The 18667-nt window shown below is 36.7% G+C and overlaps 1 protein-coding gene across 3 annotated transcripts; it reads left to right on the forward strand.

Moving 5' to 3' along the window:
- The first annotated feature begins 1392 nt into the window (after positions 1 to 1392).
- Positions 1393 to 17494, forward strand: LOC121325424 (charged multivesicular body protein 1a). Of its 3 annotated transcripts, none has more exons than XM_041267887.1 (7): positions 1393 to 1581; positions 3672 to 3691; positions 7802 to 7879; positions 10725 to 10871; positions 12490 to 12618; positions 14846 to 15039; positions 15859 to 17494. In XM_041267887.1, the coding sequence occupies exons 1-7, from the start codon at positions 1575 to 1577 to the stop codon at positions 15878 to 15880; spliced, it is 597 nt and encodes a 198-aa protein (XP_041123821.1). In that variant the 5' UTR covers positions 1393 to 1574; the 3' UTR covers positions 15881 to 17494. The 3 variants fall into 3 exon arrangements, with proteins under 3 accessions (XP_041123821.1, XP_041123819.1, XP_041123820.1); XM_041267885.1 differs by lacking the exon at positions 1393 to 1581 and adding an exon at positions 3160 to 3356; XM_041267886.1 differs by lacking the exons at positions 1393 to 1581; positions 3672 to 3691 and adding an exon at positions 6110 to 6233.
- Positions 17495 to 18667: the final 1173 nt, after the last annotated feature.

Raw genomic sequence — 18667 nt, forward strand, 5'->3', positions numbered from 1 at the left:
TAGGTTTCAATTTATTATTGGGACTGTCGCTGGCGAGGAGGCACGGCGTCCGCGACCGGTGTGGGTTGCATGCTTTTCGATGAATCCAGGAGCTCCTCGGTGGATGGCGGTGTGATGATGATTTTAGGGACTGTCAGTGCCCCCGGTTTAGAGTGAACGTTGGTTTTCCCTGGAGAGTTTTCCGATATCGCCTCGGGTGCTCAATTAAAAAGAAAACAAGACATTATTAAAACTGCAGTACCCCACAATAATGATCGATGTTACACTACCATTTTATTAGTCTGTGAATGTTATTCTTCAGGCACACAAACCCCTCCCATGGTAAAACATACCAATAACTGTGGCATTATATGCATGCACGATCATATTATAGAGACTGACCCGGGCGATGAGATAACCTATATAGAGTATCTATATATAATAGTATGGATATATATATATATATATATATATATATATATATATATATATATATATATATATATATATATATATAATAGACAAAGGAAAGGACTTCCTCAGTTCAAGCAATGCACAAAAAACCTTATATTGCATTTCTGGATTTTTTTTATTTATTTTAAATAATATACGACCAGCTATATCTTTAATTATTAATAGCTAAATAAAATATGCCTGTTTCTTTAACAATATATACATTGGCCGTTAGAAGGTCTAGTCCACAGAATAATTGACGATACAAATAAAAATACGTTTCTGCCCGTCACTACTTTTTAAAATCTATTTTAAAATGTCGTTTTTTTCGCTATTGTAAATACCCGCATTAAACTATAACTTTCTGATTTGTTAGCAAGCACTATAGGAATCCCTGAGTCCAAGAATTGAGAAGGGGTCTTACTTAAAATGCTAGGACAATCAGCGCTAATAGTACAAAATACATCTTAATTTTAAATATGAAGTAATCTATATTAATTATATAAACGCTTACCTGCATGATCTGATTGCTTGCACGGAATAGCCCCCATTAATACTTAGTAATCTTAAATATTTAGGCAGGTCTACAAATGACCACCTGGTGGCATTATGGCAGTCGCTATGATAGAAGATACAGCAAACCCACAGCCCTGCCGAAATGCATGTAGCGAGACTGCATTTATTTTCATACTTGCTAATTACATACTTACTTGTCACTATTTTTTTTTTTTATGACATTGATTTGTACACATTGGCTACATCATATTAAAGCCTGTTAAATTGTACAGCTATGAGGGATATAGCAAAACATGTATTTTGTAGATTTAATGTGTGTGGAATTTGGTAATCATTCGCAAATTTATTGATTGGTTCTCGTGTCTAATTCTGTCCACGTACAGAAATAAGATGATGACGTCAACAAAACAATTAGTAACCAGCAGTGTGCACGTGACTTAACCTGGATTTGTAGCCCGAGTTGTTTTTCGTCATATGTGCACACATACAAATGCAATGCGTTATGCGCCTTTAAAAGCAAATGCACACGTCACCTGCTTCAAGTATTACCGCAAAACCCACAGAGAGGCCTAAATTTGTGTTTGACAAGGTGCTAATACCTTCTTACACGACTTGCATCTGAAAATATGGACGGTAAGAGCATGTACCATTATTATGCGAGAGTAGACGGGCGTATTTTAATTTGTATCGACGTGTTTTGTTCACAAAAAATAACCCTAACAACACTTATTTATACTTACTGTTTACTTTCTGGTGTGAGGTATAAATTGACAGCTACGGTGGCTTAAACAGCAGGCAATGTTTTAATTGAGCCATTTCATTAATATATATAATATATATATATATCTATATATATATATAATATAATATATATATATTATATATATATATATATACTATATGAGTAAATTTAGTCCGTTTAGAATGTAAAATGTGTAATTTTAAAAAGCTTTGTTGGATTAAATAAAACAAAAAACAAAACAAAAAAACACATTAAAAAAGCTTTATTTTTGCCCTTAAACGTTCACATGTAATGAGGTTTGTACGGTATTATGAGATATTTTAAATACAGCTGATGAAAACTGTTTTTTTTAATGTAAATATCAAAATCGTTTAAAATTTATTAGGTCACCCAGACGTGGTTATTTCATTCAAGAAAGTCATTTCAAGAGTTTAGGAAAGAATTAAAGACAATTAAGTTACCGGGAAAACTAATTCAGCCACCTCCAGGTATTTGAAACATCACTGCCCTGCAAAGGGCAATGTCTTTATTCACATAGGGGTAATTTATTTACCAGGCCACTTTATTAGAACCTCCCCTCAAAGCCTGTTGTGTTGCCACCATCAGCTTCCTATCCAACAGCTCCCTTCAAAGAAATTACAGTTTAATAGTGCAGTAAACATACGATGGGATGCCTTACATTTGTCCAGGAATTGCCTAATTGTGCCAGGAAGTTGATGCATAACACAGATAGGCTCTGGGTTCAACCCACAGATGCTCAATTGATCTTGATTGTGTAGGTCATGGTAAGCTTGGGAGTTGTGGTACATATTCCTCAAACTATTCACACAGTTTGTTTTGCCATAGGCAAATAATTTGTATCATTTCAAAACATATTTCACCATTATGGTAAAAGTGAATGACTGCAGAATGAGTTAGTCTGCCACAATGCTCGGATATGTACGATATTGACTTTTCTTCCAAAATGAATAACTTGTCCAAAATCCATTTGGTCACATCCACAAACTTAAGCAGGTTAGACATGTGACATGAGACAACTCATGGCAAAGAGCCCCCCTAAAATACTCACGTCAATACATTTTAAACAGAGTAGACCCACACCATTGAAGGAAGATGTCAATTTGTACTTTTTACAGTGTTCCTTGATGCCCTACTGTTGCAATTGCAGACTGATCCACAAACTAGTTGGAAACATACCATCATAGCTTTTTAGACACACTTAAGTCTTTACCGCTATCCATTTGTAAAACAACTCTGTCAGATTACAGCTCAGAGGCTTGTATAGTCTAAAGCCCCTTTCACACTGGCACTCCTACCCGGGTTCTGGCTACTTGGGTTGTGTGAAACCATGTACCTAGGTCCTACACGGGTTGACCCGGGACGACACGGTTTCACTTCTGCAAGCAACTTTTCTGTTTATTCTGTTTAGCCATGTTTTTGTTGATTGAGACACACCATGAGCCAGATTGCAGCAGGGATGAAGAAATATTTGCTCTGGGCCGACAGTTCAATCCAGAATTCAATGGCTGGAAGTGTCTAACACGCTGCTTCCGGGGCATTGATACGTGCGTTGTGCATTTGCTTCTGTCAATCAAGTCGGCCCTGCTTCTTCAAAATCGGTGTGATATCGCGTAACCGACCTGCATGACACCGGATCCAGACCTGGGTAGGTTCTGACCCAGGTGAGCATGCCAGTGTGGAAGGGGCTTTAGACTACATGACTAGCTCTACAATGAAGCCACTAATGTATTCTTATTTGATAAACTAACACTACTTTCCCCATTCCTTTTTTTTTTTCATTGCATGATGTGAGTGCAGTTCTGATGATGTTGTTATTCAAAATGGTAATTTTGTGCCCATAAAACGTTCATCCTCATGCAGCTGAATTGTTTTCTAATCATGTCGAGGGAAAGTGTGACATTTAATACCCTTCTCTTCACCTTTGAGTGTTTTGTAATGCTGTTTTCTCTGTTCTTTACAGATACATTATTTCAGCTGAAGGTGAGTACTGAAATATTTATGATTCATATAAAAAAGCATAAATCAAATAAGTTAATCTTTTAAACAGTTTTTTTTTTTTAAATTTTTAATTACCATATTACAGTTGACCCACAAATGAAATTTTTCTGTGAGCGAAGATTGAATGTTTGGAAATTTGCATCCAGTATTTCAATTGGTAATATCTCACAAACTGGTTCATGTGCAACTTTATGTACAGTGGTTTGCAGAAGTACTCACCCTCTACTAATGTCATATTTTGTTGAATTACAAATAATGTGTGCACAATTTTTCAAACAAACTTTTTTTTTTTTTTATTCAAAGCTGTAGTGGTTAAACTGAACAATGTTATATGAGGAGGTTAAATGTCAGCAAAACTTGCAAAGAAAATGTACAAAATGAAATTTACTGGTTGCATAAGTATTCAGCCCCTTAAGTTGGTAGAAGCACCTCTTGCAGCAATTACTGCTATGAGTCTTTTTGTATCGGTCTTTACTAGCTTTGCACAGTAGGATGGTGATATTTTCTGCCATTCTTCACAAGAAAATTTCTCAAGTTCTGATAAGTTTGTTGGGGATCGTCGATGGACTGCAATCTTCAAGTCTTGCCATAAATTTTCGATTGGATTCAAGTCAGGACTTTGACTGGGCCACTCAAGAACATTAATTCTCTTATTGTTCAACCACTCCAGTGTGGTTTTGGCTTTGTGCTTTTAGGTTATCCTGCTGGAATCCTTTAGGTTGTCCTGCTGAAATGTGAATTTCCTCCCCAGTCTTGGCTGACTCAAACAGATTTTCCTCAAGGATTTGCCTGTACTTTTGTTCCATCCATTCTCCCCGCTATCCTGACAAGCTTCCCAGTCCCTACTGAAGAGAAGCATTCCCATAACATGATGCTGCCACCACCATGCTTGACAGTTGGGATGGTGTTGACTGGGTGATGTGCAGTGTTGGGCTTGCGCCAGGCCTAACGCTTGGAATTTAGACCAAAAAGTTCAATTTTTGTCTCATCTGACCACAAAACCTTTTTCCACATGTCTGCAGTATCCTCTACACGCTTTTTCGCAAACTCCATACGTGCTTTAAGATGAGGCTTTTTGAGTAATGGCTTCTTTTTTGCCATTCGTCCATACAGGCCAGCTTTGTGTAGGGACCAGCTTGCTGTTGATGTGTGAACTTTGTAGATCTTTCAAGGTCTTTGGCTTCAGAGTGACATCCCGAACCAGTTTCTTGCTTGCATGGCTGCTCAGTTTGGGAGGGCGACCTGATCTGGGTAGTGTCTGGGTGGTATGATGTATCTTTCACTTCTTAAGGATGGACATTGCTGTGCTGAGAGGGATAAGCAGCCCTTTTGAATTGTTCTTGTACCATTCTCCTGCTCTGTGCCTCTCTACCACTTTATCCCTGAGTTGTTTTGAAAGCTCCTTGGTCTTCATGATTGCTTTGTTAGATCATTATGTGATCTTTATATACCTGAGGGAAATTATCTACAAGTTAAACCACTTTGAGTACACACAGGCGGAAACCATTTCACTAATTTTGTGACCTTTCAAACAAATCATTTGCACCTAAGCTGATTTAGGGGTGCAGTAGCAAAGGGGTTGAATACTTATGCAACTGAGATTAATCTGCTTTTCTCTAAATATTATTTATTTATATGCTGTATGCATTTTTTTAGCTTTATCAATATGTAGTAGTTTGTGTAGATTTTACATGTAAAGCCTAATTTGAAAGTGTCGTAGAGTACGCTCAGGTGCCAACAAAATGTGAAAACCTTGCAAATGTAAAAACTTCTGCAAACCACTGTGTACACATTTGACCAAGATGGCTGTCATATTGGGGTGACCCTAAATATTTGAAATATTATCTTTATTCCAGGTACGCAACTGTATTTGTTTAATCTTCTAGGTCAAGTTTGATTTGGATATTATACATGAAAACACTTGTGCTAGTAATTTTACAAAGCCTCGTATCTGACGAGCTATTTGAGGTAGTAAATCCTGCATGCATGTTAATGACTATGACATTAACCATTGACCTAATATATTGGCCCCTCTCTCTCTCTCTCTCTCTCTCTCTCTCTCTCTCTCTCTCTCTCTCTCTCTCTCTCTCTCTCCTCTCTCTCTCTCTCTCTCTCTCTCTCTCTCTCTCTCTCTCTTCTCTCTCTCTCTCTCTCTCTCTCTCCTCTCTCTCTCTCTCTCTCTCTATTATATATATATATATATATATATATATATATATATATATATATATATATATATATATATATATATATATATATATATATATATATATATATAAAAATATATATAAAAATTTCTCTACTTGATTTAGATTTGTGTGATTGAACTCGAAATCAATGATGCAAATATCTTTCCTGTTTATAAATTTTAATGACAACTGATACCAGGCTCAGTATGCAAGATGAAGCATCTGTTGTTAAGCTTATGTCTGCCAAATTGTATTTAGTATAAGCTCACCTGTGTGTAGTCACTGAAATCGGTCAATGGGGAGTGATGCTGCCTAGAACTGCAAAAGCACTGAGGGTGGGAAGTGAAGTAGACTGAGTTTATGGAAAGATTAAAATAGTAGACGAGGTTACATATGCTGTACAGATTTGATTGTACTCAATAACGCAATTATGTTAACTGACTGAGAATTTGAACACTGACCATCATAGCCTGCATTTAATCTTTATAATGTATTTTTAACTTTCTCCTAAATACAAACGTGATGTACACATTGTAATGTTAGATTAGTAAAATAGAAGTCAGAATGACGGGAACACAGTACCTGTGTGATGATGATGATGTGGTCAAGTACCTGCATCACATTAAAGCTAAATCACAACCATAACCATTAAAGGGATACTTTTTATATATTTTGAATACTGTATTAAGTTCCTTACCTGTTTATTCCTATTAATGTCTGTTGTGTTTGATTCTCTATTTTTGTTTCTACTTAAATAGTAATTTGCCATGCTTACTAAATATTCCTGAAAACATAACTTCCAAAAAGGCTGATTGAAAAGAATAATAGCGTGCCATTGGCCCTAGGGGTTCATCTAACTTTTTACATATACTAGAAACTGTTTACCAGAATTTGAAACATCTGAATGGTTTGTATTACTCGAGAAAGGTGCACGGCACATTTGGTGGTTTGTTGTATCAGCTGTGGTAACTTGAACACAAATCTACTGTAATATTGATTTTAAACAACCTAAATTGAGTTGAATATTTGACACCTGCTAGCCCCACTGCCCTAACAGTCTGCCAGTTTGAAAGCCAAAATTCATACCATGTAAATTAATATGTTACTATCTATTTATTTATTTATTTATTTGTTAATTTTCAAAAATGAAGTCCTTGTTAGCTCTGCGTTGAGCATTATGGGTGTGTCCGATAGACCATGTTGAGCCCCTTTCTTGGCCTATTAAGTTATTTGTTTGAAACTTAACATCAATAGGTTTTTAGTTGGATAAAGCTCAAAGGTTTAACACTAGCATCAGTGAGCAGGTTGTCATGAAGCTGTTGATACAGTGTTTTGACAACTATAATGGTGAAGATTTTTAACATCGGACAAGTCAGCCAGGACATTTATGGGGCAGTTAATGTATACCACCAGAAATATTATTTTTACCAGTGCAATAAAAACAATTCATGCTGCTTATCGGTGCTTTTTATTGAAGTAGAAGCAGCACATCACATGTAGCTCTTGTGACATCTATGACTAGAGAAGCAACCAGTGTATTATCTCCTCGTATGCTTCATGAACCCTGTAGTTGCCGCTTACAGCAGATGTCATAAATTTAATTCCCTGCAAGGGATATCTATATATTGGTGGCGTCACACTTACTTTTACATTGCAAATCACAGATCCAGTTGTGATGAAACTTGTTAATTTTACCCTCGCTACCCCATATAGTCTGTAAACATTATATAAATTACAACACATATTAGTATGCTACACCTAATTATTGCATGTACAGCAGATCAGTTAAATCATTGTAAAATAAAATGGTTTTAACAATACATTCACAAAACCAAACTGTTTGATTTGACTGTTTTATAGTTGTAGGAAAAATGAATTTGAGGCTCTCACTTCTGTTCTTTAGTTTACGGCAAAGCAGCTGGAGAAACTGGCAAAGAAAGCAGAGAAGGACTCCAGAACTGAACAGGCCAAAGTGAAAAAGGTTTGTGCAGTGCATTGGGGCGGGGAACAATGCTTTCAATACCTTGAAGGAATAAAAGTGGTTTATGCAATTTGGGAAAGAAGGCTGGCTGGTAAGTAACATACTGAGCTGTATTAAACAGTAAACAAAAGAGGTTGGCCGAGAGTAAAAAAGCAACTGGTTGGGCAAGTGACTTGGCACATTTGCTGTTAGCATTGTTAGGGTGAAAAATAAGCTTTGCAGACACTCAAGGATCAAGGTGAAATTGAACCCTTTGATCTCCTGCCTTCCAGTCTGGAGAGCAGAAGGGGCTGCATCATGTAAGCATTCAGAGCCAACAGGGGATTGATTGCAGTCAGCAGACCAGGGGCATGAAACAAAACCTGTGTGACAAATCGGTAGACTGGCATTTAGTTGGCTCACTGTCCCTGTTTAATTGACATATTTGAGTATGCAGTATAGTTTTGTACTGATTAGGGGAGAAACCTCAAAATGGAGGAAGGTAACCTGTGGAGTACCACAGGGATCAGTATTAAGTCCTCTGCTATTCCCAATCTACATTAATGAATTAATGATTCTGGTATAGTAAGCAGACTTGTTACATTTGCAGATGACACAAAAATAGGTGGAGTGGCAAACACTGTTGCAGCAGCAAAGGTCATTCAGAATGATCTAGACAGCATTTTGAACTGGGCAGACACATGGTAATTGGCATTTAATAGTGAAAAGTGTAAGGCACTGCATGCAGGCAATAAAAATTTGCATTATAAATACCATATGAGAGATACAGAAATTGAAGGAATCTGTGAAAAAGACCTAGGAGTTTATGTTGACTCGGAAAATCTTAATCTAGATAATGTAGGGAAGCTGTAAAAAAGGCCAACAAAATGCTTGGATATGTAGTGAACAGTGTTGAATTTAAATCAAGGGAAGTAATGTTAAAACTTTACAGTGCATCTAGAATGTTGTGTCAAGTTCTGATCACCTCGCTACAAAAAGGATATTGCTGCTCTAGAAAGAGTGCAAAGAAGAGCAAACAGAATTATTCCGGGTTTAAAGGGCATGCCATATGCAGACAGGCTAAAACAATTGAATCTATTGAATTATTCAGAACTCTAAAAGGTGTTGACAATGTCGACCCAAGGGACTTTTTCGACCTAAAAAAAGAAACCATGACCAGGGATCACAAATAGAGATTAGATAAAGGAGCATTCTGAACAGAAAATAGGAGGCACTTTTTACACAGAAGTGAGTGAGTCTGGAACCAACTCCCCAATAATGTTGTTGAAGCTGACACCCTGGGATCCTTTAAGAAGCTGCTTGAAGAGATGGGCCAAATGGTCTCCTCTGTTTTGTAAACTTTCTTATGTTCTTATAACTTAAGCAGAAAATTAAACTATGTGAATCTAAACAACAGTACAAAACAAGTTTTAAACATGTACCAAGTTTCCTTTTAAATTACTGGTTTTATAGTAGGGCGACAGAAGGGTGGCATATCATTCTATTAAACCGGAGAGAACACTGTTTATTCCAGCATATATTTTTTTTTTTTATCTGTCACACATGGAAGGGAAATTCAAAGTTTACGAAACCAAATTGCTCATTTGGACTGAAAAGTATAATATGTATGTAGTAGATACATTACAAGTTAGGGGTTAGAACACTCAAGGGGAAAGTTCAAATGAATATTTACAGCAACATTACCAAGTTACTTCTAAAGAAAATAAATTAAAAAAAAAAAAAAAAGATATATATATATACACACACACACACACACACACACACACACACACAGAGAGGTAGTGGATAAAAAAATGGAAACACCAATGTAAAGTCACTTAATAGGGCGTTGGGCCACTACGTACGGCCTGTATGCGCCGTTGCTTAGAGTCTACCAGCCTGTGGTGCTGCATCCCTCCTGCAGAATTCCGTTCTTCCATGAGAAAGTCAGTGAACTCATGCCTGGTTGATGGAGTTGGAAAACACTGTCTCGGGCGTCGTTCCAGAATATCCCATAAATGCTCGAATGGGTTCATATCTGGTGACTGAGAAGGCCATGACATATGGATAACATCGGTGTCATGCTCATCAAATCATTGGGCGACCGCACGTGCTCTGTGGATGGAGACATTGTCATCCTGGACTCTGGACTTGCAAAATTGCATTGCAAGGTGTGATGAGCGGTTTGTGCACTGCAACCCAACTATGGTATCCAGCTCTGTGGAGTTCTTGATTTTGATGAAACTGGCTGCTTGTGCCCCAGGTTGAAATTTGCAGTCAATTAATCTGCAGTTGCTCGCCTGTTTTGCCTTGCACTACAAATTGGATATCACGATCCTGGAGTGTGCACTTCCGCCTGATGATGTCTTTCCCTCGGAGTTCCATGCCGACATCACCTTAGACACCGTTGCTCGTGAAACATCAGCAAGTTCAGCTGTCTTGGTCACTGAAGCTCCTGCCAAATGCACCCCAACAATCACCCCTCTTTCAAATTCATTGAGGTCTCCTCTTGTAGCCATAATTATAGGCAGCCAGGTCTGTCCAGCATTTTATACATGACCCTAAGCATGCTGATGTTATTTGCTTAATTAATACTTGAGCCACACCTGTGTGGAAGCCCTTGCTTTCAATATACTTGGTGTCCCTCATTTACCCAGGTGTTTCCATTTTTTTTTTTTGTCCACTACCTGTATGTTAAGTGGAAGGTATCTTTTGTAAGTATTGTTTGTGCTTTTTTTTTTTTGAGATAAGTAGATGTGTTTTTAAAGGTGTGGTTTTTGTAAACCAGGAGACTTTAACCACGGCTTTTGGTTTTGTGTATCACTGTGCTGTGTGAATGGCATTCTGTTCTCTTTCCCCAAGTTAGGCTCTTCAGCAGAAGAATGTGGAGTGTGCGAGGGTCTATGCAGAGAATTCCATCAGAAAGAAGAATGAAGGGGTGAACTGGCTGAGAATGGCATCTCGAGTCGATGCGGTGGCGTCAAAAGTTCAGACAGCAGTAACAATGAAGGGGGTGAGCTGCTGTTTATATATAGGAATACATTATACATTATATTGAGGTAGTTTTTTTTTTTTTTTTTTTTTTGTAATTTGTAAACTATCATAACATTTGCAACTTAATTTGCTTCAGTAGATTGTGTGGATCTTGCATGTTTTTGTAGTGCTCAAAATAAGATAGAGACCTTTTTGGTTACAAGATGGCACTCCATCTTTTTTCCTGACAGCTGATCCCTGAACACCAGTACATTTTTTACATTTATATGAAGCCTTGATACTGAAATTGCTCCAAATTGCCCTGTGCTTTTGGTGGTGCTTTGTTTTTGATAAATATATTGATCCAACTGAGAGTTGCTTAAGCAGACATTAAATTATACAAGATGGAAATAAAACGGGCCAATTATAATAAGTTTGGCTAATTAATTTGTTACTTAATTTGTTCACAACTGGGGCTATGGAGTTCAGTTTATATCTTTCACACAGGTATTTACTTTTTCAGTATAGAGTACACACAATTTGGCAAAATGCAGCATGATTGATCCGTTTCTTTTCAATGTGACATTTTAGGTTTGTTTTTAGAGTAAAGCCATGCTCCTTGTGTGCATGGTTATATACAAACATTGTATTCATAGACATACAAAAACACAGCCCTTATAATGTTTAGTTTGGAACATGATTGAAAAACCCAGCTGTTAATCCATATGCTAGACAAAGCAAGAATTCAGTGAAACTGCCCTGCAGTTCTCTGACCCTGTAACACCCTCTTCCTCTTTACTGTTCAGATACCATGCTGACTGAGGATGCAAATGTAACATTTCCAAATGGTTAAGTATCAAGGTTTTGTGCATAAAACTTTGGTGTGTATTAAACTTATACAGTACATCCTCGCTATAATGAACCTGTTTGGGTCCAAGCCTTTTATTTGTTATATCGAGGGGTTTGTTATAGCGAAAGGACAATAAAAATGAATGACAAACTGTTGGAGTAAGTTAATGAGATGAGATTGTGACTACAAGTAGAATTACATGCACCTGTTCGTCGCATGTATGCAGTATTCTGCCTTTGCTTTATTCTATTAATTAATGAGTTAAAATGCAGTACAAAAATTTAAAATCCCAAATTGAAGCTGACCTTTTATTCAAAATCTATCTGATATAAATTGTTTCAAAGTGCACCAAATCTTAAATCAACATGCAAGAATCCCAAACTGAGCTTTTATTCCAAATTTGATGTGAAAAGTTAATCAGATCCTCAACTTTTTTTTTTTTTTTATGTAATCAATTTTGCTTTTTGACAACCTCTTCACAACAGATATGCCTGCGGTACACTTTTTTTTTTCTTTTTTAAACGATACATACATTTTAAACATAGCTTTCAGCTTTGTTGCAACATAAAATGATTTTCGTTTCGGAGTTGACTTAACTGCAGAGGTGGCATCCCATACATAGTCTGGTATGTTGGTCCAGGTCCAGGTCCAGGTGCCAGGTTTGTTATAATGAAGGCCGTTACAGCGAAGGTGTACTGTATATTGCATTTTGGAAAAGTTACACCCCCCCCACCCCCAACATTATGTCCCATAAATATATCTGTGTAGACTACAAGAAATGCATTAATTATCTTTTTCGTTGTTTTAGGTTACAAAAAATATGGCCCAAGTTACAAAAGCACTGGACAAAGCTCTGGGCTCAATGGATCTCCAGAAGGTGTCGGCTGTTATGGACAAGTTTGAAACTCAAGTCCAAAATCTGGACGTTCACACCTCGGTATGCAGTCTAACTGTTTTCTGTAGTATTGAATTTATCTTTATTTTATTTATTTATGTATTTATTATATTCTATTAAAAAAAGAAAAACTCTAGCTGGAACTCTTGGGGGCCTATTTTTAAGCAAGATAAAGCATTTTGATAAACTGGCTGGAAAGTATTCAAATCAGTAATTTGACTGCTCCTTATTGCTAGTTTCTCCTTGCTGTCCTTACACTTCCAACTACTGTGACCTGAAGTAACCAGACACCAAAGGAGGCTGGACATTTGTGGATGCTTAAGACAAGGTGCTTCTTGGCATTCACTGTAGGGAATACAAATAACTGGCTGGTTAGAGCAGGTGACCGTAAACTAGAGTTGCACTTTGCAGGATTTGAATTGAAGGATTTAGGACTGATAACTCAAGAAACAGATATGTGCACCTCAATAACTGGTGGTCCTTGATATTCAAAAAGGCACTGAGAGTAGTTCTAATTTGGATAGAGCCTTTTTTTTGTAGTCCTCTAGAGTCAAACAAGTTATTTGTCTACTCGGACATGAACTTGATTTGAACCCATATCAGAAGTATATTTAGGCCAGTCTGACTGGCTTTGTTTGCAGGATACTGTAGCCTTTAAATTAATTCTTTCTATTAAAAACTTTCTATTAAAAAATTATGAGTAGCACAACAGCTGATTTAGAGAGGTGTATCCCAAATATTTTCCCATACATTGGTGAGCTGTAGGTGCCTGAAGCAAGGAAGTGGAACATGTATGTTGATCCAAGCCCCTCTGTTAAAGGCCATTGTTATTTCAATCATGAAAATATAGGTAGGTTAAAGAGATAATACATCAGCATAACTGCAACATATACAGCGTTAAACATTGAGGTTGTATGACTTATTAGCATTCTTGAGTATAAAGATAGTACACTGAGTTATTGTCCTAATATTCAGTACACAACTGTAATCTTTGATTTTCTGAATAAAGTTACATAACCTATAAAAATTAACTGTTTCACTGCCCCATAGTTTTAAGCTCTGGCCAAATCAATAATACAGACCTCACATGTTGATAAAGTGTTGTTGCAGTTGATACAGTACATACAGTAGCTGTTTTATACAGTTATCTCAAAGTTCAACTACAGGTGTTGTCCAGTAAAAATGTACTATTTCGCTACCATTTTTTTTTTTTAAATCTGTATACATTTTAATGATACAGAAGTTTTCACAAATCCATTTCTTAATGGTTTCAAACCATTCAAATTATGTATGCCATTCCTGTTACGTAATGCCCTGGGTTATGCTTTGTTTTTTGTTCACAAAGCTCCCATTTAAGACAATTTTTTAACCATATTTAATTGGCATGCAATCATAAGCAAAACTGTGATGTGGTTAAACCCTAATTATGGTGCTGATTATCCTTTATAAAAAGAATAACAGAACCGATCAAGATAATTGCCAAATACTGTATGCTATACTAAAACTCATAGGTTAACACCTCCAAGCCAAGTTTTATGTCAGGATTTTAGTACTTGTCAATCCCTGAAATACTACTGGAATCAGCTGCTGGGGCAGTCTTTGAGTTTTCTGCATCGTGTTCGTAAGGATTGTGAATCATAAGCACTGGAGATAAAGTAAATTTGTATGTAGCTTGGTACATAGCCCGAAATACCTCCTTGTGTGAGAATCATGATAAGAAACTGTTTTTTCATGACTTGGAGAGCAGTTGTGACCACGGGTGGATGACCATTGTTTCTGCTTAAAAAGCTGATTTTGATATGGCCCTGTGTGCAGATCACAATCAACCCAGCTACAACTGGTGAAACCAGAAATGTAACTTTTTAATTCTGCTTAAATGACACAATAGAATCATAGAACTCCACTTCCTATCGGAAGGGGGTTGGCTTTGCTGTTAGTAAGAATTACTAGGTTACACCTGTTTTAGGTGGAACCCCACGCCCTGTGGGATGTAACCTGCCCAGTCTATTATAGTATATGAATGTCTGTAACTGGGATCTGAAAACTACATCTGCAGTGATGCCAGCTCAGAAACTAATATCTCTGATGCCATGAGAGCTCAGACATCCCATCTCTGTTCAGTATTGCCATATGTCTCATTTGATTTGCTTTGTTCCTGAATAAAACGCTTGATCGAATTTACCTGAAGAAGACTGACATTGTTTTTAAGAAGAAATCGAACCTTACACTGGTAAACTAAAATTAATAAATGTGCATCTGTTCTGTTCAGGTCATGGAGGATTCAATGAGTTCGGCCACCACCTTGACCACACCACAGGAGCAGGTGGACAGCCTGATCATTCAGATCGCAGAGGAGAGCGGCCTGGAGGTCATGGACCAGCTGAACGAGCTGCCAGCTGGACCCACTTCACTGGGAGAGAGCTCGGCCCGTGCCCAGGATAAGGAGGACCAGCTCTCGAGAAGGTATCTGTTAGAAAATCTTTTTTTTCACTATCCATGTCCTTTTCCACAGCAGGATGGCACAATTGCCTTCATTACTTTTTCTGTGTTCACATTGCCAACTGACTACTGAATGATCAGAAACCTTACTGGCCACACCTACAGACCATGCTTTGTTGTTATATTTGCAGGTTCTTAATAGAATACAATACTGTAGTTCTTTATATATAAACACCCAAAAACAAAAAAGGGACCATGTTTGACAGCTCTGTTGGTACATGGTGTATTCCCCTAAAAGGCAACTTGGTATGGATAGAAAACTCTTCCAATAGTGGACGTAAGAAATTGACACATGCTACCTTGGAACAAATGTGGTATTTCTTGCATCCAGTAGGGGCAGAGTTGCTTGTTAGAAATTATATGAAGAGCTCTGTTGAGGCAACAAGTTTTAAAAAGTCACCAAGATGGAATGACCCATACCAAGTTTTCTTTTAAGCCCAGCTTTACTGAGCCCCATTACCATTATTGCAAAACTTGGCTCTAGAAACTGAATTAGAATGCAGGATCCAATTGGAGAATTGAGGCGTAATCATGTGATTTAGTACTTGTTTTGTGTGCGGTTATGTGCTTTATTCATTATGGTAATTAAAAACTGTTTCCACTTATGAAATATAATGACCAAACAAGCCCACCTGCCATTGAATGCAGTAAATTTATTATAATTGTCTTCAGAAATACTTTAGGTCATCCATGACGTATAGAGACATTTATTTTAAGTAACAAGTACTGAAGAAATGTGGATATAAATAATGACACATTAATAATTATATTTTTTTCTTTCAGGTTGGCTGCTTTACGACATTAAAAAGTGCTATTGTTTAGAAGAGAAAACTGTCATTATTGGTTTAAAGGGCAGTCTGTGCAGGAGACAGCAGAGTATGAGATCCATGTATTATAATCAACTGTATGTATAAGCACTCTGGCGTCCTATTATTGATCTTCCCTATAGTACCTGTTTCATTTTATTTATAGCTGATCTCACTAAGGTTGAAAGGATGCTGCTGAACATCAGGCAGTCTGGAAACAGCTTGACAATCCAGCATAAGGTTTATTATGTTGTTCTCTTGGTTGGGTGTTATTGGACACTGTGCAACCTTGTTGTTTTGCCTCTGAATGCTCTGTGTATGCTGGACTGATTCACATAATGTAAACCAAAAACACTATTGTTCGCAGTTGAAGATTAAACAAAAAGATGCATTTAGTATGACTCAATACATAACACCTTTTTAACTGTACAGTTTTATAAACAGTAAAATGACTGTTGGACCACATGGAATATCTGTACATTTCTGCTAATTCTCAGAACATTTTTATTTTTTCTTAGCCAGTCAGAAATGTAATAATGGACAGTTAGTAATGTACAGTATGGGTGCAGCCAATAGAAATTGGAATATGCACGTGTGCTTTATGATTAGTTTGCATGTATAGGAACCATGAAACTTTCGCCTCAATCATCAAGTTTTTTTCACTGGGCTGTCTGTTCAGGTTGATAACAAGCCTACGTAATTTGCATAAAAACAGAAGCTAGTGAAAACTAACATGCCAAGTTCGTAACATGGAAGTGGTGTTCATGAAGTTGAAGTTCCTTTTTTTTCTGTATACAGTGGACTAAAATAATTTGAAAAACCCTTTCAGCTCTGATAATTGTTACAGTAGTATTAGTTACTATAACCCCCACCCCCACTCTGCAAATCTATATAGTAAAATGATTAAACTATATTATATTTTACAGATACTTAATGTAGATTCTTTATTTAATATTGCCTTACACAAATACAAATGCTTGCTTAAGAGCTCAACAGTTCTAGGTTGCCAGAAAGCCTCTCGCTAGAGTAATGATTCATAGGAGATTACAGGCGTATTTCCATGGTTTAGCTGACTAATAATAAAATGTAGACCTCTGACAAGCCGTTAATATGATATATAATACCTGTTGCATATGAAATAAGGTACACTGGTGTATTTGGGAATTATTTTAGGGTTATGTGGGATCATGACGGACATGATTTGGATCAAGAAAGATTCTTTTGGTAATTTACAGTTATGGATTGATTAATATCTTTGTCTGCTTATGCTTTTAAATGGTTATTTTTGATGTAGTCCAAATCCTTTTACTGATGTTCAAATATATATATAAAGACAGTACATTTTTTGGTCTTGTATTTTTGAATAAACCCTGTTCATTCTGTTTAAAGCTGTTTTTGTGTTTCATTATTTGATTTATGTACTGCTTTATAGGGATTGGTGTACTTTTTTCAAAAGATTTTGGTGATCAGGGGAAACAGTCTGTCATCATTAAGAAAACACAAGCTATTTAATTAATACCTTGGCTCTGAGTCAGTAAACTAAGCATTTCACTGTTAGCCAGTGAGCTTGTGCATTATTTCCCAGCATACCCCCTAAATGATGACTGGAGCTCTGATCGAGGGCCATATTCACAAAACCTTTTCCTGTTTACAAATGTTACACATTGGCTTCAGCAATGTGTTAACATTTGATTTCATGGCATGCAACTAGCAAGGCCACGCTTACAGCCCAGCTGTCTACAGATGAACATGATTGTGAACCTTCATAATCAATTCAAGTTTGGTATTTTGTATGTACATGTATGTATGGGGTTTGTCACACTAAACACTACAATAAATAATGTAATAAAATAAGTATTTAGAAAACCTTTTTTCTTGTAAAATAAAGTTTTAATATTCCAATCCTGAGTTAAAATATAGTGGAAAACTATTTTATTTTTATTATGTAATTACAGAAGAAAACCTTGGTCCAAACAGCCATTGACTTAGCAGACAACATGAAGGATAACTGTAATATTATCTATCCATAGAATAATGTGCTGGCACACTGGTTTAAAAATAAACACATTATTCCATTCTGTTTCTAATGGTGAGCACAATTCAAGGCATTTAAAACACAATCGTCTGGTTTCACAGGCCCTGATTAACATTAATCTTGTATTGCCTAATGTTACATCAGGAAACATGGTCAATACTGCTAATCGGAGACCACATGAAAGTGGATAATAGAGCAATAATCCCAGGTCGTGTTCAAATAGATAATTCTATCCATACCCATACCCACACATTTGTATTCTACTTAATATAAGCCAGGTGTGTACTGCAACCTTGTTTTTTGAGTGATTCAACAATTTTAATGAAAATGCGTGACACACAAACCCAGCTGCACCCATCTTTTCTCACTTCAAACCTTCTGGTATTAACTATTTTCATGCTGCTAAGTGTTCAAGGTTCTTGACTCCTTTACAAGGGGTTTAACTGTTATGTAAATCCATAATAAAGTATCTGCAAAAGGATTGCTTTTGTTGAAGAAAGGATAGGAGGGGAAAATGTAATATAAATATCTATCTATCTAAATATATAATTCCACAATTTATTGTATATCAGAAACAGACACCAGTCGCACAGTTTGTTCAGATTGAGATCTCAAACCAGATACAAACCGTTAGACAAGCAGAAACGCATTATATTTGGCAAATTAAGTGTATTAATTAGTACAGTATAAATTCAATGATAATCCTTTTAGGCGAAGTTCTACACTGACTGAATTGTAGGCAGGTGATGAG

The sequence above is a fragment of the Polyodon spathula genome, chromosome 13, assembly GCF_017654505.1.
Source record: "Polyodon spathula isolate WHYD16114869_AA chromosome 13, ASM1765450v1, whole genome shotgun sequence".
In the NCBI taxonomy this organism is placed as follows: Eukaryota; Metazoa; Chordata; class Actinopteri; order Acipenseriformes; family Polyodontidae; genus Polyodon; species Polyodon spathula.

Excerpts from the sequence above, each read along its gene's own strand:
- LOC121325424 (XM_041267885.1), top strand. The coding sequence starts at position 3,335 with ATGACACCGGATCCAGACCTGG. Across the intron at positions 7,880-10,724 it reads AACAGGCCAAAGTGAAAAAG|GCTCTTCAGCAGAAGAATGT; the intron begins GTTTGTGCAGTG and ends TCCCCAAGTTAG. Across the intron at positions 10,872-12,489 it reads CAGCAGTAACAATGAAGGGG|GTTACAAAAAATATGGCCCA; the intron begins GTGAGCTGCTGT and ends TCGTTGTTTTAG.